The 27091-nt window shown below is 37.6% G+C and overlaps 1 protein-coding gene across 1 annotated transcript; it reads right to left on the bottom strand.

Annotated features, from left to right (window-relative positions):
• Positions 1–17037: 17037 nt before the first annotated feature.
• Positions 17038–19190, bottom strand: LOC122029816 (cytochrome P450 CYP72A219-like). Its single transcript, XM_042588946.1, has 5 exons — positions 18821–19190; positions 18532–18761; positions 18200–18438; positions 17727–18105; positions 17038–17640 (listed from the first exon to the last, which is right to left on the bottom strand). Exons 1-5 carry the CDS (start codon positions 19092–19094, stop codon positions 17218–17220), a joined length of 1545 nt encoding a protein of 514 aa, XP_042444880.1. The 5' UTR covers positions 19095–19190; the 3' UTR covers positions 17038–17217.
• Between the last annotated feature and the right edge of the window lie 7901 nt (positions 19191–27091).

Genomic DNA, 27091 nt, shown 5'->3' with positions numbered 1-27091 from the left:
AGACTGTGGAGGTCGTGAGGTAGGTCGAGCCTGCTGCGACTGTGATCCTCTTGCTTGATGTTGTGCCTTCAAAGTGTAATCTTTCTGCATATGTCCTCGTAGTTTACAATAGAAACATATACTCTTATCCAGTGGACATTCTGATGCCAGGTGATTTGGTGCACCACATTGAAAACACTTCACAGATATCTGGCCCCGCTGTGATGGGACTGGGCGACTAGATCCCTATGATACTTTGGCCACCTTTTGTGGCCGTGAAGACTCTCTAGTCGTGTCCTGGCCACGGGATCGACGACCTCGACTTTGTTGTCTAGAGTGTGAGCTCTGCGAGGTATGTCGGCTGGCTTCTCTTTCTTGAGAGACTTGCTGCTGAGTCATCTCAATAAATATGGCTCGATCAAGTGCCTCTCGATAAGTAGTAACAGGAAATCCAGACATCCTGATCCGAATATATGCTGCCAGTTCCTGTGTAAAGTGAAACATACGGTCTGAGTCCTGAGCAACCATATGCGGGCAAAACTCAACAAGTCTGCTAAATTCTGCACTATAGTCTAGCACGCTTCGGTCACCCTACTTGAGACTCATGAACTCCTGGTGTCGAGCAACACAAAATGCTGTAGGAAAATACTGTCTCTCGAACGCCTCTCGAAAAGACTGCCAAGAGATAATCTGATCCCCAAAGACTGTCTTTTGCATCTTCCACCATGTGGATGCTTGTCCTCGAAAATGATAAGCGGCTAGTTCTACCTTCTCTGTGTTTGAACAGGACATGTATCCAAAAGTGCCCTCAATATCCTCCAACCATGTACGCGCCACCCAAAGATCGGTGCCTCCATGGAACAGCGTAAAACGATCCTTTGCTGAACTAGCAAGCAAAGGAATACGGGCATTTTCCATAATAAGCGATGCTGTAGGAATGGCTGGTACGGCTACCTGAGCTGCAACAAGATGAGGTTGTCCCTCAGTCTGACCACCGACTCCAATACTGGGACCAACCTGAGCTCCCGGTATCAACTCAGATGGGGAGATAGGAGCCTCATCCAAACCAAGATCAGTAGTAGTGGCACGCTGACATGCACGACCACGACCCCGACCACTACCACTGTCGCAACCACGATTGCGACTACGGGCTCTACTACTGCCCTAACCGCGACCACGGGCTCGTGGCATTGCCTATAAAATCAGATGAAAATTTTCAATAATCATTTATAATCAAGTTAATTGAAACAAAGAATGACCCGTAAATCCTATAGCTCAAAGATACAACTCGACTTGTATAAAAATTCCTTTGCTCAAGAAGTACATAAACTGAAAACAAAAATCTCGAAATAAAGCAAAAACCCACGAACAGAAAACGAAAAATCGAGCTCTGATAACAATAAAATTGTCACGCCCCCAGAGGAGTCCCTGCCAGACGAAAATTCGACAGCAACTCCCCTGTACCAGTGACAATATGAAGTATACATACATACATCACAATACATAAACATAAACAACATATTCATCAGCCCACACGACTAGAACATACATAAAATAGAAACAACATAACCACGAAATGTATCAACTATATGTATATGCCATAGTTTTCAAAAACTACAATTACTATACAGATAAACGACATCTGTAACAAAATTGCAAAATGTAAATACAGTGAAACAAAAGTAAAACAAACCAGAAAATCAACACGTCGAGATCTCTGAGCGACTCTATGAAAGTCCAAAATCAACTATAATATCAAAAGGATCCCTGTGTCTGCAAAACTGGAGACCAAGGAATGTAGAAAGTTAGCCAAATGGCTAAGTGGATACTCAAGAAAAATGTGCATGAATTTAATCTTATTGAAGAAGTCAAGGAAGTAGAATAAATCACCATCTTTTGTTACAACTTTAGGACTATTCTTAAAGTTCTACATTTATACATATATATGTATAATCATCTTCTCATTATCTATAATCAGGTAAAATTTTTAGATTAGAGTTTAGGATCTTCACCTTATCATCACTTGTCATCATTAATAAAATCAATTCTTCAATCTTATTATTTGATCACTCAATTATAAGTTATCATAGTAAGATCAACATGTATATCAATAGTCTGAATCTGATAAATCAATTAAAAAGTGAATCACTGGAGCCAATATCATCAGAGTGAAATATCATATGGATAGGCTAAAAGCCTCCTCAGAGTATAAAACTGTCGCATACGTCATCTGACGTACGGGCTATCAGCCCTCACTGGTGGAAGACATAATAAACACTGACCGAGGGTTACATCACGCCAACACGCCTCGGGTGTACAGTCAGGTACTCTGGACCGCGGTCGCCGCGCTACCACAATAACATGTGGGCGGCCCAGTACTCTAATATGGAGCTCTGGTATAAAGCTAGGCTCATAGTCTTCACTTTTTAATTCTTCATTTACTATCTTTATTAATTCACCGTTACGATTATATTCATCCATTTATCATGATTAATCTCTTTTCATATTGAATGGTCAATCAAGGTAATATTTTCGTATCAAATCTATTAATTTATCATTATAGGGTCCACAGATAAAAAGCTACAAGTATCAACAAATAGAGTATCAAAAGCATGAAGTATGAAGGGTCAAGCAAGTCATAAGAGACAAGGTATCAACAGAAGAATAATTCAGAATATTTCTTTAATTTTAAAAACAACCCTTCCCATATCAATCCCAATATGAGCCCACATATGAACAGGAAATAATATTCAATTATTTACCCTCCAATGATTTAATTATTTAATACTCATTTCACTATTTAAGTATCATTTTAATTCCCATTTTTGAAAACAATGATACAACATATACATAATACAATTTATATATTTATTCATGCACAAGGAAATATACAAGAGTGTTGGAGTGTATACTGAAAACCTAAGCTTTGTAAACATTCATTATGAATAAAGAATCACATTTGGTCAAATTGTCTACATTTAGTTGTAGTTGTTCAATTAATTTATAATGTAGATAACATAGTATGTGGTGTCACATGCAGAAGATGATGTTATCAGTACCTTATAAATTATAAACAGTAGCTCACGATCAAAATGGAAAGGAACAAACCATTAGAAGGTCGTAGTGTAATTAGGTATCCGTTTATCTTGACTGTATAATTACACTAGTACACTTAGAGTGTATTGAGTAGGACCATTTGAGGTCGTTTCTTTTATACTGACTTTATAAAGAAACAAAGACCTCGGTTATTATGGAAGTGTGTGCTCTTAATCCTAATATAATAACAAGCACATATTGTTAGAGTGTATACTAAAAGCCTAGCTTTTGGTATAAACATTTATCTAGAAATAAGAATCACATTGGTCAAATGTCTACATTTGTGATAAATGTAGTTGTTCAATTAATTTATATTGTAGATAACATGGTGTGTGGTGTCACACACAGAGGATCATGTTATCAGTACCTTATAAATTATAAACAGTAGCTCACGACCAAGATGGAAAGGAACAAACCATTTGAAGGTCGTAGTGTAATTAGGTATTAGTTTATCTTAACTATATAATTACACTAGTACACTTAGAGTGTATTGAGTAGGACCATTAGAGGTCGTTTCTTTTATACTGACTTTATAAAGAAACAAAGACCTCAGTTATTATGGAAGTGTGTGCTCTTAATCCTAATATAATAACAAGCACATATATTTGATATTTATTTCTTTAATTTGTCAATGGGTGAGATTTAGTTCGATGAATCAATAAGCCCGATAAGTTGGAAAATGATATCACTTATAGTGTGTGTTGTTGATTATAGAAGGAAACTGTGTCCTAGAGATACTAGGTTGAGAATGTCCCCAAGAGGAGCTCAAAAGGATTGTCATGTTAAACCCTGCAGGTGGACTTAGTCCGACATGACGATGAAGTTGAGTGGTACTACTCTTGGAGCTAGATATTAATTAAGTGAGTTGTCAGTAACTTACTTAATTAGTGGACATTTGTTATCTTAAACACAGGGAGACTAACACACTCATAATAAGAAGGAGCCCAAAATGTAATTTGGGATTGGTGCGGTAGTTCAATAATAGTTCTCTAGTGGAATGAATTATTATTGATAAAATTAAGTTGTGTGTTCGGGGCGAACACGGGATGCTTAATTTTATCGGGAGACCAAAACCAATTCCTCCTCTCGGTCCCTATCGTAACCTCTTAATTATAGAGTACTATACCCACCTATACCCACCTTCTTACCCATCCTATAGGGGGCCGGCCAAGCTAGCTTGGAGACCAAGCTAGGGCCGGCCATGTTTTGGTTCATGGGTGAATTCATGTGGCCGACCCTAGCTTGAACTCAAGCTTAGGTGGCCGGCCCTATTAAAATAAAAAAGAATTTTATTTTTTAAATTTTTCTCATGTGGATAACATGATTTAAAAGAGAGTTTAAAAATTTAAATCTTTCCTTTTATAAGATTCTACAAAAGATTAAGAGAAGAGTTAAATCTCTTTCCTTATTTGTAGATTAAAAGGTTGATTTTAATTTTGGTAAAAACTTTCCTTTTAATCATGTTCATGATTTAAAAGAGAGTTTAAAAATTAAATATCTCTTTTATAAAGCTTCTACAAGGATTAAGAAAAGATTAGATATCTTTCCTTATTTGTAGATTGGAAGAGATTTTAATTTTTAAAGATAACTTTCTTTTTATCCACATGTTTAAAAGAAATATTTTAATTTATAAAATTTCCTTTTTATTGACCATCATGAAGGGAAAATTATTAGAGAAATTTTTTATAAAATTTCCGGAAACAAATTAGGAAAGTTTTAATTCTTGATTGAATTAAATTTCCCTTGCTTGGTTTAAAGTGGCCGGCCACATTGTTGATGAGAAAAAAAATATTTTTAATTAAATAAATTTTCCTTATCAATGGCAAAAGAATTAAGGAAATTTTTATTTAAATTTCCTTATTTGCCAAGGCCAAGGATTATAAAAGAGAGGGTAGAGGTGCCTTCATGGTGAACAACTCTATTATTTTTCCTCTCTCTTTTTCTTCCTTGGTATGGCCGGCCATCCTCTCCTCCTTTCTTCTCTTTGATGGTCGAACCTCATCCTTCTTGTGGAGACTCATATGGTGGCCGGATCAAGTTTAGAGAAGAAGAAGAAGAAGGAGAGAAAGAAAGCTTTGTTTCTAGCATCCCTTGGAGCATGGTGGTGGTGGCCGAACCTCTTCATCCTAGAAGAAGTTTTGATGGCCGAAACTTGCAAGGAAGAAGAAGGTGCTTGGTGGTTCTCATCTCAGAAGATCGTTGCCCACACAACGTCCGAGGTTAGAAGAGGAATACGGTAGAAGATCAAGAGGTTTTTCTAAAAGGTATAACTAGTAATTTTTCTTTCCGCATCATACTAGTTATTTTTGGAAATAATACTAAATACAAGAGACATACGATTCTAGAGTTTCGAATTTGTTTTCGATATAGTGTTCTTTTGTTTTTCTTTTCCTTGTGATTTGATTGTTCTTTTCGATTAACCTAAAGTTATTTTAGGAAATTAAATATTAGCTTTCTATAAAAGGTTTTGTCTAGTCGGTGGTGGTTGCTCCCATATCCAAGAAGGCCATGTGCCTCGCCACGTCAGTACTGGGAACCGATTATGGAAATTAATATTTAATGGAATTAATAACTTAAGGTGACTTGGGTCGAACGTGTTAAGTTCCGCAGGAGATCCAAGTCAAAACCTAAAAGAACAAATAGATTAAGTTTTGGATCAAACGTGTTAAGTTCCGCAGGCGATCCAAAATTTAATTTAAAAGAACACATGGTAGCTAGGAAAATGTTCAGACCTTTGTACAAAATTTTTGTACAATGGAACCTCTAGGCTTTCCGAGTAGCAACCAACACATATATTTGATATTTATTTCTTTAATTTATCAGTGGGTGAGATTTAGTTCGATGAATCAATAAGCCCGATAAGTTGGGAAATGGTATCACTTATAGTGTGTTTTGTTGATTATAGAAGGAAACTGTGTCCTAGAGATACTAGGTTGATAATGTCCCCAAGAGGAGCTCATAAGGATTGTCATGTTAAACCCTGCAGGTGGACTTAGTCCGACATGACGATAAGGTTGCGTGATACTACTCTTGGACTAAGATATTAATTAAATGAGTTGTCAGTAACTTACTTAATTAGTGGACATTCGATATCTTAAACACAGGGAGACTAACACACTCATAATAAGAAGGAGCCCAAAAATGTAATTTGGGATTGGTGCGGTAGTTCAATAATAGTTCTCTAGTGGAATGAATTATTATTAATAAAATTAAGTTGTGTGTTCGGGGTGAACACGGGATACTTAATTTTATCGGGAGACCAAAACCAATTCCTCCTCTCGGTCCCTATCGTAGCCTCTTATTTATAGAGTACTATACCCACCTATAGCCACCTAAAGGGGGCCGGCCAAGCTAGCTTGGGAACCAAGCTAGGGCCGGCCTAGGCATAGATTGGGGTGGCCGGCCCTAGCTTGAACCCAAGCTAGAGGGGCCGGCCAAATTAAATTAAAAAAGAATTTTAATTTTAATTTTTATTATGTGATAGATATAATTTATTAAAGAGAATTAAAATTAAAATATCTCTCTTGTAAAAGATCTACAAAAGATTAAAGAAAGAGATTAAATCTCTTTCCTTATTTGTAGATTGGAGAGATATTTTATTTTCTCTTTAAAAATTATTCACATGTTGTAAAATTAAAATTATGGAAATTTTTTTTTATCAACCCTGAAGAGATTTTTGAAGAGAAATTTTAATTTTAAAATTTCCGGAAACAAATTAGGAAGTTTTAATTTGTTGATTAAAACTTGTCTAATTTATTTATTTTGATGTGGCCGGCCAATATAGATTAAATTGGGAAATTTTATTTTATTTTTCTCAATTAAATCATGTCAAGGAAATTAAGGAAATTTTATTGTAATTAAATTTCCTAATTTGCCTAGGCCAAGGAATATAAAAGAAGGGGTGAGGGTGCCTTCATGAGATACAACCTCTATTATTTCTCTTCCTCTTTTATTCCTTGGTGTGGCCGGCCATCATCATCATCTCCCTCTCTTCCTCTTGTGGTGGCCGAACCTCTCTCTCCCTTGGAGCTCTTGCGGTGGCCGGATACTACTTGGAGAAGAAGAAGAAGGAGGAGAGAAAGCTTGCATCTCTTGGAGCTTGGTTGGTGTTTTGTTCTTCATCCTTGGTAAAGCTTCTTTGTGGCCGAACCTAGCTAGGAGGAGAAGAAGGTGGTTGGTGATTTCTCATCTCGGAAGATCGTTGCCCACACAACGTCCGAGGTTAGAAGAGGAATACGGTAGAAGATCAAGAGGTCTTTTTAGAAGGTATAACTAGTAATTTTTTCTTTCCGCATCATACTAGTTATTTATGGAAATAATACCAAATACAAGAGGCTTACGATTCTAGTATTTCGAATATGTTTTTCGAAGTTGTGTTCTTTTGTTTTATTTTTCCCTTGTGATTTGATTGTTCTTTTTGGTTAACCTAAAGTTATTTTAGGAAATTAAATATTAGATTTCTAAAAAAGGTTTTGTCTAGTCGGTGGTGGTTGCTCCCATATCCAAGAAGGTCATGTGCCTCGCCACGTCAGTACTGGGAACCAATTATGGAAATTAATATTTAATAGAATTAATAACTTAAGGTGATTTGGGTCGAACGTGTTAAGTTCCGCAGGAGATCCAAGTCAAAACCTAAAAGAACAAATAGATTAAGTTTTGGATCAAACGTGTTAAGTTCCGCGGGCGATCCAAAATTTAATTTAAAAGAACACATGGTAGCTAGGAAAAGGTTCAGACCTTTGTACAAAATTTTTGTACAGTGGAACCTCTAGGCTTTCCGAGTAGCAACCAACAAAGAGTAGATGTATCCACCTTATGTACAGCAAAATCTGCGGGTGTCGGCAGGTCACCGCGCTCCACTCGAGCTCGTATCTACAAAATATAATAACTCGAATAATTAAAATGATAATAAACTCATTATACAAAAATCTAAACATGATTTACGACTCGAAGCCATTAGATCATTATTTTTTATCTCGCCATCGCATACCACTTCGCATTTCTAAATGAAATCTCTGTTCTAATCTAGATAACCCTCCTAACTACACATCAATTAACCCAAAACATAAAGTATACCTTCTAAGGATTTTTTTCTGTGGCTGCTAGAAATAAGGGCAGCAATTAAGGTTCTTTGTTGGCAACTCTGGCAAGCTACGGCGAGCTTCGGCGAACTCCGACGATGATGCCAAGAAAAGGACAGTAGTTAGGGCTGCTGTTGGAGGAAACAAAAGGCATCAAAAATGCTGCTGTTGGTGGAGAAAAAAGGAGAGAGCAACTAGGGTTTTGTTTCCTCTCTTTTCCCGGTGGTTTGGCGAGCTCCGGCGAACTCCGAGGAGCTCCAACAGTGCTGCCGAGAAGCAGAGAAGAGGAAGCAAAGGAGAAAACAGTGCTCCGCCCTTGCTAGAGAAGGAGAAGAGGTGCGGGAGGAGAAAACGAGGGCTGCTTGAGAAGAAGAACGGGAGAGAAATCTGCCGTTCGTCGCCGCTAGAGAAGAAAAACGAAGAAGAAGAGAGGGGGAAGGGTTTGAGGCGTCGGTGGGGAAGAGAAGAAAAAGGAGGGGGGTATGGGAGAGGGTTTGTGCACGTGGATGGCATGGGTGGATTTGATTTTTTTTTCAAATACTTAACAGATTAAGAGGAAATTTTAATTAAATTTTCCTTATTATCCATTGGTAAGGAAAATAAGGAGGTTTTAATTATGTTTAAAACTTTCCTTATTTGCCAAGACCAAGGAATATAAAAGAGAGGGTAAATGTGCCTCATCTTACAAGAGATCTATTATTCCTCTCCTCTCTTCCTTGGTGGTGGTCGGCTCTCATCCTTCCTCTCCTCCTTTTTTTCTTCTTTGGTGGCCGGCGACATCAACTCTTGGGGAGATTTTGGTGGCCGAATTTAGCTTGGAGAAAAAGTAGAGAAAGGAGGCTTTGTTTCTTAGCATCCCTTGGAGCTTAGTTGGTGGCCAAAGTTCTTTATCTCTAGGAGATTGTTTGTGGCCGAAACTTGCAAGGAGAAGAATGAGACTTGGGTGGATTCTCATCTCGGTAGATCATCGCCCACACAACGTCCGAGATAAGAAGAGGAATACGATAGAAGATCGTGAGGTCTATAAGCTACAAAAGGTATAACTAGTTATTAGTTTTCGCATCATAACTTGTTTATTTTTTTGTTTAGATCTTGAAATACCAAACACAAGAGGCTAACGATTCTAGGCTATCGAATTTATGTTTCGATTTTGTGTTTCTTTTGTTTTTCAATCTTGTGATTCGATTGTTCTTAATGGTTAAACCTAGGGTTACTATAAGGATATTAAATATTGAATTTCGTTGAAAGACTTTGTCTAGGAAGTGGTGGATGATCTCATACCCAAGAAGGCCTAATACCTCACCATGTTTAACCTGGAAGTCGATCTCTGAAATAAATATTTAATCGAATTTGTAACATGGGTGGATTTAGATTAATAATATTAAGCATTGTTTACGATCCAAGTCTAAACCTCTAAGAACAGATAAGTTGAATTTGGAATCAATAATGTTAAGTTCTGTTTGTGATTCTAAATTTAATTTCTAAATAACACAATAGGTTGTTAGGAATGGTTCGGGACTTGTACAAAATTTTTGTATAGGGAAACCAGTACGATATTTCGAGTAGCAACCAACAGTCGGTGACCATCATGTACCTCCTATAATATCCTTCCGAATGAGGTCAGTTGAGTACATATCTATGAAATCTCAAAGCTTGTAACTTTGGCACTCATGGCAGTAAGTAATAAAGAGCGACCGCTTAGAGCACCTGTGACACAATTTAGATTCCCAGATTGGCGTCTTAATGTAAAAGTAAACTCCTACAAATAAGTCACCCACTTGGCATGCTTCCTACCAATCTTGTGTGGACCATTGATGTACTTCAAGTCTTTGTGATTAGTAAACAACATGTGTTGGTTGATATTCGGAATATCGTACCTGTTCTCCTGTACAAAAATTTTATACAAGTCTTGAACCATTCCTTACAACCTATTGTGTTCTTTAGAAATTAAATTAGGAATCGCAAGCGGAACTTAACATTATTGATTCCAAATTTAACTTATATGTTCTTGGCGGTTTAGACTTGGATCGCAAACGATATTTAACATTATTAATCCAAGTCTACCCATGTTACAAAGTTGATTAAATATTTATTTCTATAATTGGCTTTCAGGTTAAACATGGCGAGGCACTGGGCCTTCTTGGTTATGGGATCATCCACCACTTCCTTGACAAAGCCTTTTAAAGAAATTCAATATTCAATCTCCTTATAGTAACCTTAGGTTTAACCAATAAGAACAATCGAATCACAAGATCAAAAAAGAAAAGAAAAGAACATAAATTCGAATCACAAATTCGAAACCTAGAATTATATGCCTCTTGTGTTTGGTATTTCAAAATTCTTACAAAGGATAAACTAGTATGATGCGGAATAGAATTACTAGTTATATATACATTTCTTTATAAGTAACAACCTCTTTGATCTTCTATCGTATTCCTCTTCTTATCTTGGACGTTGTGTGGCAACGATCTTCCGAGATGAGAACCACCAAGACTCCTTCCTTCTTGCAAGTTTGGCCACCAACCTTCAAGCACCAAGGGATGAAAGAGCAAAGCCTCCTTTCTCTCCTTCTTCTCTTAGCAAGAACCGACCACCAACAAGAACTCCAAGAGAGGGATGCACCGGCCACTAAAGAATAAGAGAAGAGGAGAAGAATAGGGTCAGCCACACCAAGAAAAAGAGGAGGGGAATACTAGAAGATATGTTGTGAGGTGAGATATCTCTACACCCTCTTTTATATTCCTTGGTCTTGGCATATAAGAAAATTTAATTATAATTAAAATTCCCTTATTCTCCTTGCCATTGGTTAATAAGGAAAATTTAATTAAAAATTCCTTTTAACCCTTTACATGGTCGACCACCTCATGTGCTCCAAATAAGGCAAGTTTTAAACACAAAATTAAAACTTCTTTATTTATTTCCAGAAATTTTTAAAATAAAAATTTCTCTAATAATTTTTCCCTTCATGGTTGGTTATAAAAGGAAATTTTATAAATTAAAATATCTCTATTAAAACATGTGGATGATTTCCAAAAAGGAAAGTTTTCTTTAAAATTAAAATCTTCCTTTTAATCTACAAATAAGGAAAAGATATCAAATCTTTTCTTAATCTTTTGTAGAAACTATAATAGGAAAGATTTAATTTTAAAACTCTCTTTTAAATCATGAAAATGGTTACAAAAAAGGAAAGTTTTATCAAAAATTAAAATCTTCCTTTTAACTACAAATAAGGAAATATTTTAAAAATAAAATCCTTTTATTTTATATATGGCCGGTTACACCAAGCTTGGGCTCCAAGCTAGGGCCGACCACCTTTACTTGGCTCAACCTTTGGTTTGACCGGCCCAAGCTTGGACTCCAAGCTTGCTTGGTCGGCCACCTAAGGTTGGGTAGGAAGGCAGGTATATGTGGGTATAACACTTTATAAATAAAAGGCTACGATAGGGACCGAGAGGAGGAATTAGTTTTGGTCTCCTGATGAAATTAAGCTTCCCGTGTTCACCCCGAACACACAACTTAATTTCATCAATAATAATTCATACCACTAAAGAATTATTATTGAACTACCGCACCAATCCCAAATTACATTTTATACTTCTTCTTATCATGAGTGTGTTAATCTCCCTGTGTTTAAGATATTGAATGTCCACTAATTAAATGAGTTACTGACAACTCACTTAATTAATATCTAGCTCCAAGAGTAGTACCACTCAACCTTATCGTCATGTCGGACTAAGTCCACCTGTAGGGTTTACATGACAATCCTTATGAGCTCCTCTTGGGGATATCATCAACCTTGATTACTAGGACACAATTTCCTTCTATAATCAACAACACACACTATAAATAATATCATTTCCCAACTTATCAGGCTTATTGATTTATCGAACTAAATCACACCCTTTGATAAGTCAAAGAAATAAATACTAGATATATGTGCTTGTTATTATATCAGGATTAAGAGCACACACTTTCATAATAACAAAGGTCTTGTTCTTTTATTCAGTTAGTATAAAAAAGAACTTACCTTAAATAGTCCAACTCAATACACTCTGAATGTACTAGTGTAATTTTATAGTTAAGATAAACTAATACCAAATTACACTACGACTATTCCAATGGTTTGTTCCTTTCCATTTTAGTCATGAGCTACTGTTTATAATTTATAAGGAATTGATAACATGATCTTCTGTGTGTGATACCACACACCATATTATCTACAATATAAATTAATTGAATAACTATACTTAGCATATAAATGTAGACATTTGATCAATGTGATTCTTTATTTCAAATATAAATGTTTATAAAAAGCTATGCTTTTAGTATACACTCTAACAACATGAACTCCTTCTGTACTAGGTAGTAACGTCAATGTTTCAAAGACTAAAGAATGTCATAGAATTTTAATTCATAGGTAAATAATTTTTCTTAAATTCAGACAATTTCTCACTAAAGAAAGAAACTGGATGCCCAAATTGACTCAGAACATCCCCTATGCCAATGTTGGATGCATCACAATTGACCTCAAACACTTTGTCAAAATCAGGAAGTGTCAGAACTGGTGCCTCAGTCATCTTCTACTTGACTAGTTGAAAACTAGCATATGCTTCTTTAGACCACTTGAAATCCCATCCCTTGAGACACTTGGTGATAGAAGCAATTAGAGTGTTAAAATTTCTGTTGAATCAGCGGTAGAAAGAAGCCAAACTATGAAAACTTCTGACATCATGTAAAGTCCTTGGCTAAGGCCACTCCAAGACAGTGTCTATCTTTGCTTGATCTGTGTACACACCATCAATAGACACAATAAAATCAAGGAAAATTATCGATGTAATAAAGAAAGAGCACTTGTTTATATTGACAAATAAACACTCTATCTTCAATTTTTCAAAAATAGTACGAAGGTGATCGAAGTGGGATGCCAATGTCAGACTATAAACAAGAATGTTATCAAAGTAAACCCTCTCAAACTTTCCTATGAAAGGTTGCAGGATCTGATGCATAATCCTTATGAAGGTGTTAGGCACATTGGACAATCCAAAAGGTATGATCATCCACTTATATAACTCATGTTGCATCTTGAATACAATTTTCCATTCATCTCTAGGTCTTATTTTAATTTGGTAGTATTTGCTTTTAAGGTCAATTTTTGAGAATACCTTAGAACCAGATAATTGATCCAATATGTCGTCCAAGTGGGGAATTGAAAATTTGTACTTCATCATGATCTTGTTGATGGCTCGATTGTCAACACAAATATGTCATGAACCATCTTTCTTTGGCACTAGTAGGGATGGAATTGCACATGGGCTTATGCTCTCACTAATATTGCCCTTCTCCAGTAATTCCATCACATGTTGTTGCGATTCTTCAGCCTCCTTAGGATTGAAGTGATATGTTGGTCGATTAGGCAAACGTAACCCTGGAATAAGGTCAATCTGATGTTGGATACCTCGTATAGGTGATAGCCTAGAAGGAAAATCCTCTATCATCAACTTAGCAAAGTCATCTAGCAGTTGTTGTACTTCGGTTAGTATTTAGTGTTCGTGGCTAGGACATCACTCTATCATGGTAGCAAAGCATAGACTATGCCTCCTCGCTCTATCTCATATAAGCACCAGGATATATAAATCATATTAGTAGTTTTGGCAACTGGAATTTGAGTAATTTCTTCTCGCTGTAACACCAACACAATCTTCTTTCCCTTGATGTGAAGGGTGTAAATATTCTTTTGTCCATTGTATATAACATTGTGATCATACTGCCAAGGTGTCTCAACAGTACATGATATGCATCCATGACCACTATATCACAACAAGTACTATCAAAATATTTACTACCAATAGAAAAAGGTACGAGACATCATCTGTCTACTATTACCTCACTGTGTTTATTTAGCCACGACAACTTATATGACTTAGAATGACGATCCGTCTTTAGTTGTAATTTTCAGTCTCCTCAGATACTATATTATTATAATTGTTGCTGTTGATGATCATCTTGCTTTATCCTCAATGGTGCAGGTGGTGTAAAAAATACTAGTCCTCGACCACTCATCCCCTGAATCGCCTTTGAGAGTCAACAGACTCTTGTGCATAACAACAGTGATACGGTGCATGATTGTGGGGTCAGTAAGACGTGGCGGTTAGAAGTCAAGATTACGTGGCGGTCAGAAGTCATGATTATGTGGCAGTCAGAAGTCAAGATTACGTGACGGTCAGAAGTCAAGCCTATGTGGGAGTCAAAAGTTTGACCTACATGGAAGTCAAAGAGCCTGTTTATAGGTAGCTCAAGGGGCCTAGTTATAAGAGGGGTCGGATTAGACACGAGGGGTGTCTTGAATGACGGCTCGGGACTGGACATATATGTCAATGGATCTGTGAAGCGTACAGGTCGGGAGTATGCCCACCAAGGATACAGGTCGGGACTCAAGATAAGCGGAAGCAGACCGATGCATACAGGTCGGGAGTGTGCCCACCAAGGATACAAGTCGGGACTCAAGATAAGCGGAAGCAGACCGATGCAGATAGATCGGGAGTGTGCCCACCAAGGATACAGGTCGGGACTCAAGATAAGCGGAAGCAAACCGATGCATACAGGTCGGGAGTGTGCCCACCAAGGATACAGGTCGGGACTCAAGATAAGCGGAAGCAGACCGATGCATACAAGTCAGGATTTATAGCCTCATGGCTCAGGATACATGAATCTATGAAGCGTACAGGTCGGGAGGTGCTAATCAAGGATACAGGTCATGATTGATAAGCTTGGAGCACAAGATACAGGGACAAAAGTGTACAGGTCAGAGGCAGGACCAGGATAAGCAGAGTTGGATGGGGGCATACAGGTCAGGTCAGATGGAGTCAAACAGACGTATAGCTTTGGAGGCGGGATAAACAGAGCCGAACTAAGGCATACAGGGCACGATACGTAGGGCAATAAGAGGCAGGGCTGGTCGGGAATCTGCAGTATAGGATGCATAGAACAAGGTTAGAGGTACAGGTCTGGAGGCGATACCAGATCGGGGTCAGCAAGTGCAAAGACCCAGCTTAGCGATCACGGACTGAGGAGACCATGCACTACATGATAAGTACACAAGGGAATCGTAACCACCTGTCAGAGAATAATCAGAGTGTTAGGAAATATGCCAACAGTCGGGGCTCATTACCTATTCAGTTCTTCCGCCAGCCTATGGGAAGATGCCACGTGTCATTCACCGCCAGACAAAGCTTGACATCCAACATTCCCTGGCACCCGCCAGATTCCAGAAACACCCATGGCAGTATAAAAAGGGATGCTTTGTCCCTTACACAGGTACACTCACTCGTCCTTTCTCACCAGTCTCTTACTTTTTTCCTTTGGCACTTTCTTTGTTTCTTCTGGGGAAAAAGTACCTGACTTGAGCGTCGGAGGGCCTGACCCGGGAACTTTTCCCTGGTTTTTGGCCTCTAACGTGGAGGGGACTCATCTGAGTGTGCGCAGGATCAGCAGTTTTGTCACCCCCGTCGTCATTCGCTCATGGGAGCCTTTCGGCAGGTTGCTAGGTCATCCAGGAGGCCCGACGACTTTCCGTCAACACCGGCGACACCGCGACCACCTTCATCCGACTCAACTTCCGGACGGGATCAAACAGTCTCATGACCATCATTGTAAAACACGTCGTTAGCTTTATATACTGTTTGCCAGTTGCTGTTGTCTCTTCTTTCGCGTCTTCCTCGATCAAAATTTTTTTGCCTTTCGGTTCAACAGAAGCAAATTTCTTGTATCGGTTCACCCTATATCCCTATTCACCATCAGGATAACACCTGATAGGGACCTTAAAATTAACAATCGTGGTTGCTGCTGTGAAGGACGAGAATCTCGAGGGTAGATTGACCAGCTATTTTGGTAGGCCTCTACCCACTGGTTCCTAATTCTGTGACTTTTGAATAGCCGATGCATGCTAATAGGCCTCTGAAACCATCAACAATGAATGAATGTTGATGACATCTTGCAAGGCCAGACACAACCCCCTTAATTATCATGTCACCATCTGCTCCTCCATCTGAGATAGGCCATTTGGGGCAACCAATTAGAAGAATACATTCGTATATTCGTCAATCGATCTCGCGCCCTGTCTCAATGAGTGAAATTGTTGAAATAAAGTTTTGGTGTAGTCGAAAGGAAGGAAGTATTCCTTTATCTTCTTCTTTATATTCTCATAGTCAGTTATTTGGAATTTGTCTTATCTGTCTCATGAGCGCCACATCTATTTCCACCACGTTAATGTTCACCCCTTGAGCTTGATAGCAAACAATTTTACCTTTATCTGTATAGTCAACGATCCATTTCACTTCATTGGTTCAATCAACGAAGCTTTTTGTTTGTAACGTATTAGAAAATTCAGATAGATCCATCCAAAAACTGAGGTTTCCATAGGGCTCATCCTAACTATAGTGTTCTTGGTATGTAATCCGTTGGTGACTCAGATTCATGATCTGTGAACACACTCTTCAATCTCAATGGATCTGTGAACACAATCTTCAATCTCACACAGCTAGATGCTAGCAGTAGCGGATCCAGACAAAAAAGTAAGGGGTGCTCAAAGAAAGGAGCTCGAGCTCGTCTTCCTTCTCGCTGCCCCTTGTACTACAACATATTAGTGGAATTTTCCAGGAGCAAGGGGGTGCTCAAGCACACCCTCGCTCCCCCCTAGATCCGCCATTGGATGCTAGGTTAAATCTACAACTTACTTTTGTAAATCCTCAATTGTCAACTCATAAATGCTACGATCACGTAGAAGACTATCTTAGCCGGAACTTGCCTATTGTTGTGATCACGACCACACTAATCTTCCATTAAATCTGATTGCTTGACTTTCTCAATCGGATAATGCCGGTTCTGATACCAACTTGGAAGAAATTGGAAATTTTTTACAACATAAGTGATGACTATAGACGACTTCATCTTTCTCTCCGACTCCAACTATAGATTAATACAGATTTTACCACAGAAGTAGATATTTGTTTTAGAATTTTTGACATATATATTTTAAAATTGGTCGATGGAAGGATGGATCGCTTCAAAGCCTACGCAGTCTGATGGGAGCACCATGTTGAGGCTTGAGAGTGAGAACTACATTGGGAGCATGAGTGTAGGACGGCGAGAGGTCGAAGGAGAAGTGTTGAAGGATCAAGCATAGTGCCAATTTGGCTTCCAGCAACGCGAAGTTCTGGCCTATGCAGACCCGGTGGCCGCCCCCGAAGGGGAAGAAGGCATTCTTCTCCGACGCCTTGTACATGCCCTCAGCAAATCTCTCCGGCTTGAACTCGTCGACGTCTTTGCCCCACAAGTCTGGATCATGGTGAACCTGAAGGGCGGACAGGTAGAGCAGGACGCCTGGAGGGTACACTACGTTCCCAATTTTTGTGCTCTTGAAGACCTGCCGCCGCTGGCCCATTACAGGCGGGTAGAGTCGCAGAACCTCGTACAGAATCATCGTCACCTGCAGATGCCACATCGATCATACTTTCTAACATATTTGAGGAAATCCCTGTAGACTCATCGAGAATCGAAATTTATGGTGCTTACGGTCTTCAAGTGGTTCAAGCCATCGAAAGTAGGTTTCTCTTTCCCAAAGGCTTGCAGAACCTCTTCGCGAGCCCGTTCTTGCCAATCTTGATGCATGCTCAGCACAACCATCGTCCACGTTAGCAAAAGGGACGTCGTCTCTTGTCCTGCGAAGTAGAACAGATTGCATTCTTCCACCACCTCGTCCGTCGTCAACCCGGCGTTCCCATGTTCTCGGAGGTGTTGCAGATTGGATTCCAGCAATAAGCCGAGAAGGTCATCGTTCTTTGCGGTGCCCAATTTAATACTCTCCTCCCTCTTCTTGATTATGCTCAATAGAATCCCTCTCACCTCTTTGTCGATTGCTTTCATTCTAGTGTTAATTCGGGTGGGCAAAAACCTGAAGGATGCAAGTTATCAATTATACTCTGTTTCCAATAAGGGTCACAGCGAATCGAACTTTTTGCAGATGTTTACTGCGGAACAGTACGCACCTGAAGCCCGGTATATGTGCAAAAGGAAGACTACCGTCGAACAACACAGTTTGCTCACTCTGAAGCTGGAAAATTTTCCTTCCTTCTTCAAAATTGATACCGAAAGCACTCCGGGAAATGACATCGCCGGTGAAGCTCTGGAATTCGACGGAAACATCTATCTCTTCACCTTTCGCCGCCATCCCATCCCATCGGCTGACCAGCTCATCACAACAAGCAGAGAAAGCAGGCAGCATGCGCTGCATATAGCAAAAAAGAGTTATTACTGAGTCATAATTTCTACAAACATATAGGCGATGCATTAATTAACTAAGCGGCGATGGATCAATCACCTTGAGCTTCTCTATATGGAAAGCGGGGTTCAATATCTTCCTATGCTTGGCCCATTTCTCACCTTCCTGACTCAGCACGCCTCTAATAAAGTACTTCAACAGATAATTGATCTTTGGCTTTCCGATCTCGCCGGTCTTGTTGGCCAGAACTTCTCTGATTTGATCAGGATCCGTGATGACCGCTCTCGGATTAGGTCCCATCCAATGGAAAGTTACCTTGTTCTCCTTTCCTAAAAGAAAATTTTTAATCAACAGGCGTTACATTTGCTTGGGGAAATAGGCTGCTGACCGTGTGCTTCAGCGGCGCGTTCGAAGAAGGGAGAAACGCGAGGGAAGATGGCGTGGGAGAAGGGCATGGGCTTGGCGCGGGCCTCCTCGGTAAGCCGCACCATCTCCTTGAGGTCGCCGCTGATGGGGCGGTAAGAGAAGCCCTTGAGCCCCTGCGACCGGAGCGCGCGATCAAGTCGGCGCGGCTTCCAGAACGCCCAGTTCAGTATCCTGACTGCCCAGACCGCCACCAGCAGCGCTGCCAGGCCGCTGCACACGGCGAACCACAGCTCCATGTCTGCAACTCCAAAAGCAATGAAGTTTTTTTTTGGCAATTAGATATCCAGCTTTCCTTTTCGTTATTCGATATTGGTGGTGATGGTTCGGATTGATAGAGATTATATAGGAGCTCTGGCGCAGATGGGAGTCAAAATGGTGATCGCAGGGATGACGTGAGAAATTTTGGAGTTGCATATAATGAAGATGTGACGAACTGCACATCCTATATTTCTACCAAGGGCCGTGCACACCTCGGGCGTCCCAGACTATTAGCTCCATAACTATGTAAATCCTCATTTCTTAAATAAGGCGACAAGGTTCGACACGATTTGGCTTAGCGGATTTGCGTTAGATCTTCCTTTGACTACGGTCAAAGCGACACGCAGTACAACATTTGGGGATCTTCCAGAAACAATCTCTTTTTTTTTTCTTTTATTTTACCTACTCTTCTTTCAGGTTTTTTATTTAATGTTCGTTAGAGTCCAATTGCCTCTGATAAGATAATTTTATCTATGTATTTATTTTCTAGAAAAATTTTGTAGGATAATTTCGTAGAACCTACTGAACAATCCAATTTCAGCGAGGGATCTCATTAAAAATTTGAGTAGAATGGCAATTTCACCGCATCAAAAAGTCATAATGCTTGACCAATCGTTCACTGGGAAAGCACCGTCTCAGTGTCCAATATTTTTAAGTAAAATTGTTGCATCAATCTGACTCATCATTTCCGGTGCATGGGACCCACTTGGAAATGATGCACCAGATTCAGATCTTTTGTCTCGAAATTTTTTTATCCCTATGTCTTTTTGTCGATTAGACGAATCTGATTATATCTCAATGATGTCTTGTATATCACATGAATACTATACACATTTTAAAAATGTCATGATGTCTTGAGATGTAATCTAGTCCGCCCAATCGACAGGAGATACGGAGATAAAAAAATTTAGGGACAAAGGATCTAAACTGAAATTTTCCTTATGATCCGTTTGAGAATCCTAAATTTAGAAAGCAAATTTTCAGGAATGTATTCAAATTATTTTTTTTTTTTTTTTTTTGATAGACTTTTATTTTATTTTTTAAATTTATAGATTTTTTATTAATTATAAATCTCATATAGTTATGAAAAGGATTTTATAGAGTTCTATAAATTTTTTATAAGACTTTTATAGATATTTATAAATTTTATAAAAACTTATGAATTTAAAGGAGTGTATTCAATATTAAAAAATTATTTTCAAATAAAATCTAAAATACCTAATTAAATTTATTTTTTAAATAAAATAATAAATAGTAAATTTGTACATAATTTTTTTTTCAACTTCTTATACTTTTATTTTATTTTGGCTAAAAACAAAGAGAAGATAATATCTCACTTAAAAAAAACTTTAATAATATAATTTTAAATCCAACCATAATATAATAATTTTAAATATTTTTATTTATAATTTTGATCCAAATTAACCTAATGTTGGTCAACCCTTTAATTTGGTTGAACTTTTAATAAAATATTAAATTGATAAATTTGATTAGTAATAAAATTAATAATAATATTATTAATTTGATTAGTAATAATATTATTAAAACAAAAAATATATAAATATATAAATTTATTTAGAAATTTTTAAAATTTAATAAATTTTATAGAATATTTTTTGGTCAAATTTCATTAGACTTATTAAATTATCTATTGATTAAATTAAGAATTAATTTGATTTATTAGTATATATTTTATATTAAAAGCTAATGTCTCGAGTTCCTCTTCTCTCTACACACAACGTCGCCGTCCAAATCGATTTCGACTTCGACCTACTCGTAAGTAGTCGATGGAAGCATCACCAGTCGCCTCAAACAATTTTTCTATTTGATTTTCTCATTTCCGACACACCGTAGGCTTCACCGGATGACACTCATTGTTTCCTCGCGATCAACCGGAGAAAAAATCTCCACCTGCAGCCCACCACCATAAGTCATCACCGGAGAAAAGGTTGCAAGCAGCTGCTGTTCTATTCCAAGCATTCTGATTCATTCTTTCACTGTTATAACGTCGGAAATAGTATTTCAAAGGACTCTCAGCTTCGCATGAAATGCATGTTGAGAGGTTGAATAAGGATAGTCTTTAAGATCAAAGAAATAATCAAAATCGATGAGTGATAAGAGAAATGACTTATTTATAAAAAATTAAAGCGATTTGAAGTATATAAAAATCTCAAGAATGAAGAGAAGACTTTTTATTTTATAATACATAACTGCAACTCACGAAACAAATATCCATCATGAAAAAATAAAATCATGTCGGTGACCATCATATACCTCCTAGAATATCCTTCCGACTGAGGTCGTTGTATACATATCTATGAAACCTCAAAGCTTGTAACTTTGGTACTCATGGCAGTAAGTAATAAAGAGCGACTCCTCATAGCACCTGTGACACAGTTTAGACTCCCAGATTGGTGTCTTAATGTAAAAGTGAACTCCTACAAATAAGCCACCCACTTGGCATGCTTCTTACTCATCTTGTGTGGACCATTGATATACTTCAAGTCTTTGTGATTAGTAAACAACATGAACTTCTTCTGTACTAGGTAGTAACATCAATGTTTCAAGGACTAAAGAATGACATAGAATTTTAATTCATAGGTAGAATAATTTTTCTCAAATTTAGACAATTTCTCACTAAAGAAAGCAATTGGATGCCCAAACTGACTCAGAACATCCATTATGGCAATGCTGGATGCATCACAATTAACCTCAAACACTTTATCAAAATCAGGAAGTGCCAGAACTGGTGCCTCGGTCATCTTCTACTTGACCAGTTGAAAACTAGCTCTGCTTCTTTAGACCACTTGAAATCTCATCCCTTGAGACACTTGGTGATAGAAGCAATTAGAGTGTTAAAATTTTTGATGAATCGGCGGTAGAAAGAAGCAAAGCTATGAAAACTTCTGACATCATGTAAAGTCCTTGGCTAAGGTCGTCACTCCAAGACAGTGTCTATCTTTGCTTGATTTGTGTACACACCATCAATAGACATAATAAAGTCAAGGAAAATTATTGATGTAATAAAGAAAGAGCACTTGTTTATATTGATAAATAAACACTCTGTCTTCAACTTTTCAAAAATAGCATGGTGGTGATCGAAGTGGGATGCCCATGTCAGACTATAAACAAGAATGTTATCAAAGTAAACCCTCTCAAACTTTCCTATAAAAGGTTGCAGGATCTTATGCATAATTCTTATGAAGGTGTTGGGCACATTGGACAATCCAAAAGGTATGACCATCCACTTATATAACTCATGTTGCATCTTGAATACAATTTTCCATTCATCTCTAGGTTTTATTTTAATTTGGTAGTATTCGCTTTTAAGGTCAATTTTTGAGAATACCTTAGAACCAGATAGTTGATCCAATATGTTGTTCAAGTGGGGAATTAGAAATTTGTACTTCATCATGATCTTGTTGATGGCTCGATTGTTAACACAAATATGTCACGAACCATCTTTCTTTGGCACTAGTAGGGATGGAACTGCACTTGGGCTTATGCTCTCACTAATATTGCCCTTCTCCAGTAATTCCATCATATGTTGCTACAATTCTTCAGCCTCCTTAGGATTGAGGTGATATGCTGGTCGATTAGGCAAACTCAACCCTGGAAAAGGTCAATATGATGTTGGATACCTTGTATAGGTGATAGCTTAGAAGGAAGATCCTCCAGCATCAACTCATCAAAGTCAGCTAGCAGTTGTTGTATTTCGATTAGTATTTAGTGTTCGTGGCTAGGACATCACTCTGGCATAGCAACAAAGCATAGACTACGCCTCCCCGCTCCATCTCATATTAGCACCAGGATATATAAATCATATTAGTAGTTTTGGCTACTGAAATTTGAGTAATTTCTTCTCGCCGTAACACAAGCACAATCTTCTTTCCCTTGATGTGAAGGGTGTAAATATTCTTTTGTCCATTGTATATAACATTGTGATCATACTGCCAAGGTGTCTCAACAGTATATAACATGTATCCATGACCACTATATCACAACAAGTATTATCAAAATATTTACTACCAATAGAAAAGGTACGAGATATCGTCTGTCTACTGTTACCTCACTGTACTTATTTAGCCACGACAACTTATATGACTTAGAATGACAGTCCGTATTTAGTTGTAATTTTCAAACAGCCTCCTCAGATACTACGTTCTTACAATTGTTGCGATTGATGATTATCTTGTAAACTTTATCTTCAATGATGCAGGTGGTGTAAAAAATACTAGTTCTCGGCTACTCATCCCCTAAATCGCCTTTGAGAGTTAATAGACTCTTGTGCACAGCAGTCTCATGACCATCATTGTAAAGCATGTCATTAGCTTTATATACTGGTTTGCCAATTGCTGTTGTCTCTTCTTTTACGTCTTCCTCGATCAGAAATTTTTTGCCTTTCGGTTCAGCGGGAACAAGTTTCTTGTATTGGTTCACCCTATGTCCCTATTCACCATAAGGATAACACTTGATAGGGGCCTTAAAATTAACAATCGTGGTTGTTACTGTGAAGGACGAGAATCTCGATGGCGGACTGACCAACTGTTTTGGTAGGCCTCTACCCATTGGTTCCTGATTCTGCGGCTTTGAATAGTCAATGCATGTTAGTAGAACTCTAAAACCATCAACAATGAATGAATGTTGAGGACATCTTGCAAGACCAGACATAACCCCCCTAAGTATTATTGTTGGTTGCTACTCGGAAAACTTAACGGTTTCACTGTACAAAAATTTTGTACAAAGGTCTGAACCTTTCCCTAGCTACCATGTGTTCTTTTAAATTAAACTTGGATCGCCTGCGAAACTTAACACGTTTGATCCTAAATTTAATTTATTTGTTCTTTAAGGTTTAGACTTGGATCTCCTGCGGAACTTAACACGTTTGATCCAAATCACCTAGGTCACGAAGACAATTAAATATCTATTTCCAAAATCGACTTCCAGTACTGCATGGCGAGGCACTTGGCCTTCTTGGATATGGGAGCAACCACCACCGACTAGACAAAGTCTTTTAAGGAAATTAAATATTTAACCTTCCCATAGTAACCCTAGGTTAACCGCTAAGAACAATCAAATCACAAGGAAAAGAAAAAACAAAAGAACACAACTTCGAAAACTAATTCGAAAAACTAAAATCGCATGCCTCTTGTATTTGGTATTTTTACAAAGAAACAAAACTAACATGATGCGGAAAACAATTATTAGTTTTACCTTTCTTTGTGAATAATGACCTCTTGATCTTCTACTGTATTCCTCTTCTAATCTCGGACGTTGTGTGGGCAACGATCTTCCGAGACGAGAACCACCTAGTACCTTCTTCTCCTTCCTTTAAGTTTCGGCCAAGCAAAAACTTCTAAAGATGAAGAACTTTTTCCACCAATCAAGCTCCAAGGGATGCAAGCTTTCTCTCCTTCTTCTCCAAGCTAGAATCCAGCCACCAATTAAAACTCCAAGAGCATGAAGAGGTTCGGCTACAAAGAGAAGAAGAAGAGAAGAAGGAAGGGCCAGCCACACCACCAAGGAAAAGAGGGAGAAAAAGAATAGAGGTTGTTGTGTATTTTTGAAGGCACCTCTACCCCCTCTTTTATAATCCTTAGTCTTGGAAAATAAGGAAATTTAAATAAAAACTTCCTTAATTCCTTTGCCATGAAAAAAAAAATTAATTAATTAAAAATCAATTTTCTTTTTCCAACTTATTTGGCCGGCCACTTTCTCCCCAAAACAAGGAAAGTTTTAATTAAAAACAAGAATTAAAACTTCCTAATTTGTTTCCGGAAATTTATAAAAATTTCTCCAATAATTTTTATCCTTGGTTAATAAAAAGGAAATTTTATAAATTAAAATCTTTCTTTTAAACATGTGGATAATTTCCAAAAAGGAAAGTTATCTCTAAAAATTAAAATCTCCTTTCAATCTACAAATAAGGAAAGATATTAAAATTTTTTTTAATCTTTTGTAGAGACTAATAAAAGAGAATTTTTAATTTTTAATTTTTAAACTTTCTTTTAAATCATGAACATGATTAAAAGAAAAGTTTTTACCAAAATTAAAATCAACTTTTTAATCTACAAATAAGGAACTTCTCTTAATCTTTTGTAGAATCTTATAAAAGGAAAGATTTAAATTTTTAAACTCTCTTTTAAATCATGTTATCCACATAAGAAAAAAAATTTAAAATTAAAATTCCTTTTTATTTTAATAGGGTAGACCACCTAAGCTTGAGTTCAAGCTAGGGACGGCCACCTAAGCTTGAGTTCAAGCTAGGGTCGGCCACGTGAATTCACCCATGAACCAAGCCATGGCTGGCCCTAGCTTGGTCTCCAAGCTAGCTTGGCCGGCCCCTATAAGATGGGTAAGAATGTAGGTATAGGTGGGTATAGTACTCTACAATTAAGAGACTACGATAAGGACCGAGAGGAGGAATTGGTTTTGGTCTCCCGATAAAATTAAGCATCCCATGTTCGCCCCGAACACATAACTTAATTTATCAATAATAATTCATTCCACTAGAGAACTATTATTGAACTACCGCATCAATCTCAAATTACTTTTTTTAGGGCTCCTTCTTATTATGAGTGTGTTAGTCTCCCTGTGTTTAAGATAATGAATGTCCACTAATTAAATGAGTTACTGACAACTCACTTAATTAATATCTTAGTCCAAGAGTAGTACCACTCAACCTTATCATCATGTCGGACTAAATCCACCTGCAAGGTTTAACATGATAATCCTTATAAGCTCCTCTTGGGGACATTCTCAACCTAGATTGGACACAGTTTCCTTTTATAATCAACAACACACACTATAAGTGATATAATTTCCCAACTTATCGGGCTTATTGATTTATCAAACTAAATCTCACCCATTGATAAATTAAAGAAATAAATATCAAATATATGTGTTTGTTATTATATTAGGATTAAGAGCACACATTTCCATAATAACTGAGGTCTTTGTTCTTTTATAAAGTCAGTATAAAATAAAACGACCTCTAATGGTCCTACTCAATACACTCTAAGTGTACTAGTGTAATTATATAGTTAAGATAAACTAATACCTAATTACACTATGACCTTCCAATGGTTTGTTCCTTTCCATCTTGGTCGTGAGCTACTGTTTATAATTTATAAGGTACTGACAACATGATCCTATGTGTGTGACACCACACACCATATTATCTACAATATAAATTAATTGAACAACTACATTTATCATAAATGTAGACATTTGACCAATGTAATTCTTATTTCTAGATAAATGTTTATACCAAAAGCTAGGCTTTTAATATACATCCTAACAATTATGTCATCATCTGCTCCTCCATCTGAGATAGGTCATTTGGGGCAGCCAATTAGAAGAATACATCCATATATTCGTCAATCGATCTCGCACCCTGTCTCAATGAATGAAATTGTTGGAATAAAGTTTTAGTGTAGTCGAAAGGAAGGAAGTATTCTTTTATCTTCTTCTTCATCTTCTCATAGTCAGTTATTTGGAATTTGTTCTATCTGTCTCGTGAGCGCCACATCTATTCCCACCACAGTAATGCTCGCTCCTTGAGCTTGATAGCAATTAATTTTACCTTTATCTGATCCGGAACTTACTTATAGTCAAAGATCCGTTTCACTTCATTGGTCCAATCAACTAAGCTCTCTGTTTGTAACATATTAGAAAATTTTGATAGGTCCATTCAAAAACTAAGATTTCCATAAGGCTCATCCTAACTATAGTGTTCCTGGTATGTAATCCGTTGGTGACTTAGATCCATGATCTGTGAACACACTCTTCAATCTCAATGGTTCGGGAAACACACTCTTCAATCTCATGCAGCTAGAAGCTAGGTTAAATCTATCACTTACCTTTATAAATCCTCAATTGTCAACTCATAAATGCTACTATCACGGTGAAAGATTTTCTTAACCCAAACCTGCCTATTGTTGTGATCACGACCACAACAATCTTTCATTAGATC

This window comes from Zingiber officinale, chromosome 10B (genome assembly GCF_018446385.1).
Source record: "Zingiber officinale cultivar Zhangliang chromosome 10B, Zo_v1.1, whole genome shotgun sequence".
Classification (NCBI taxonomy): Eukaryota; Viridiplantae; Streptophyta; class Magnoliopsida; order Zingiberales; family Zingiberaceae; genus Zingiber; species Zingiber officinale.
This window is presented reverse-complemented; position numbering and strand designations above follow the sequence as displayed.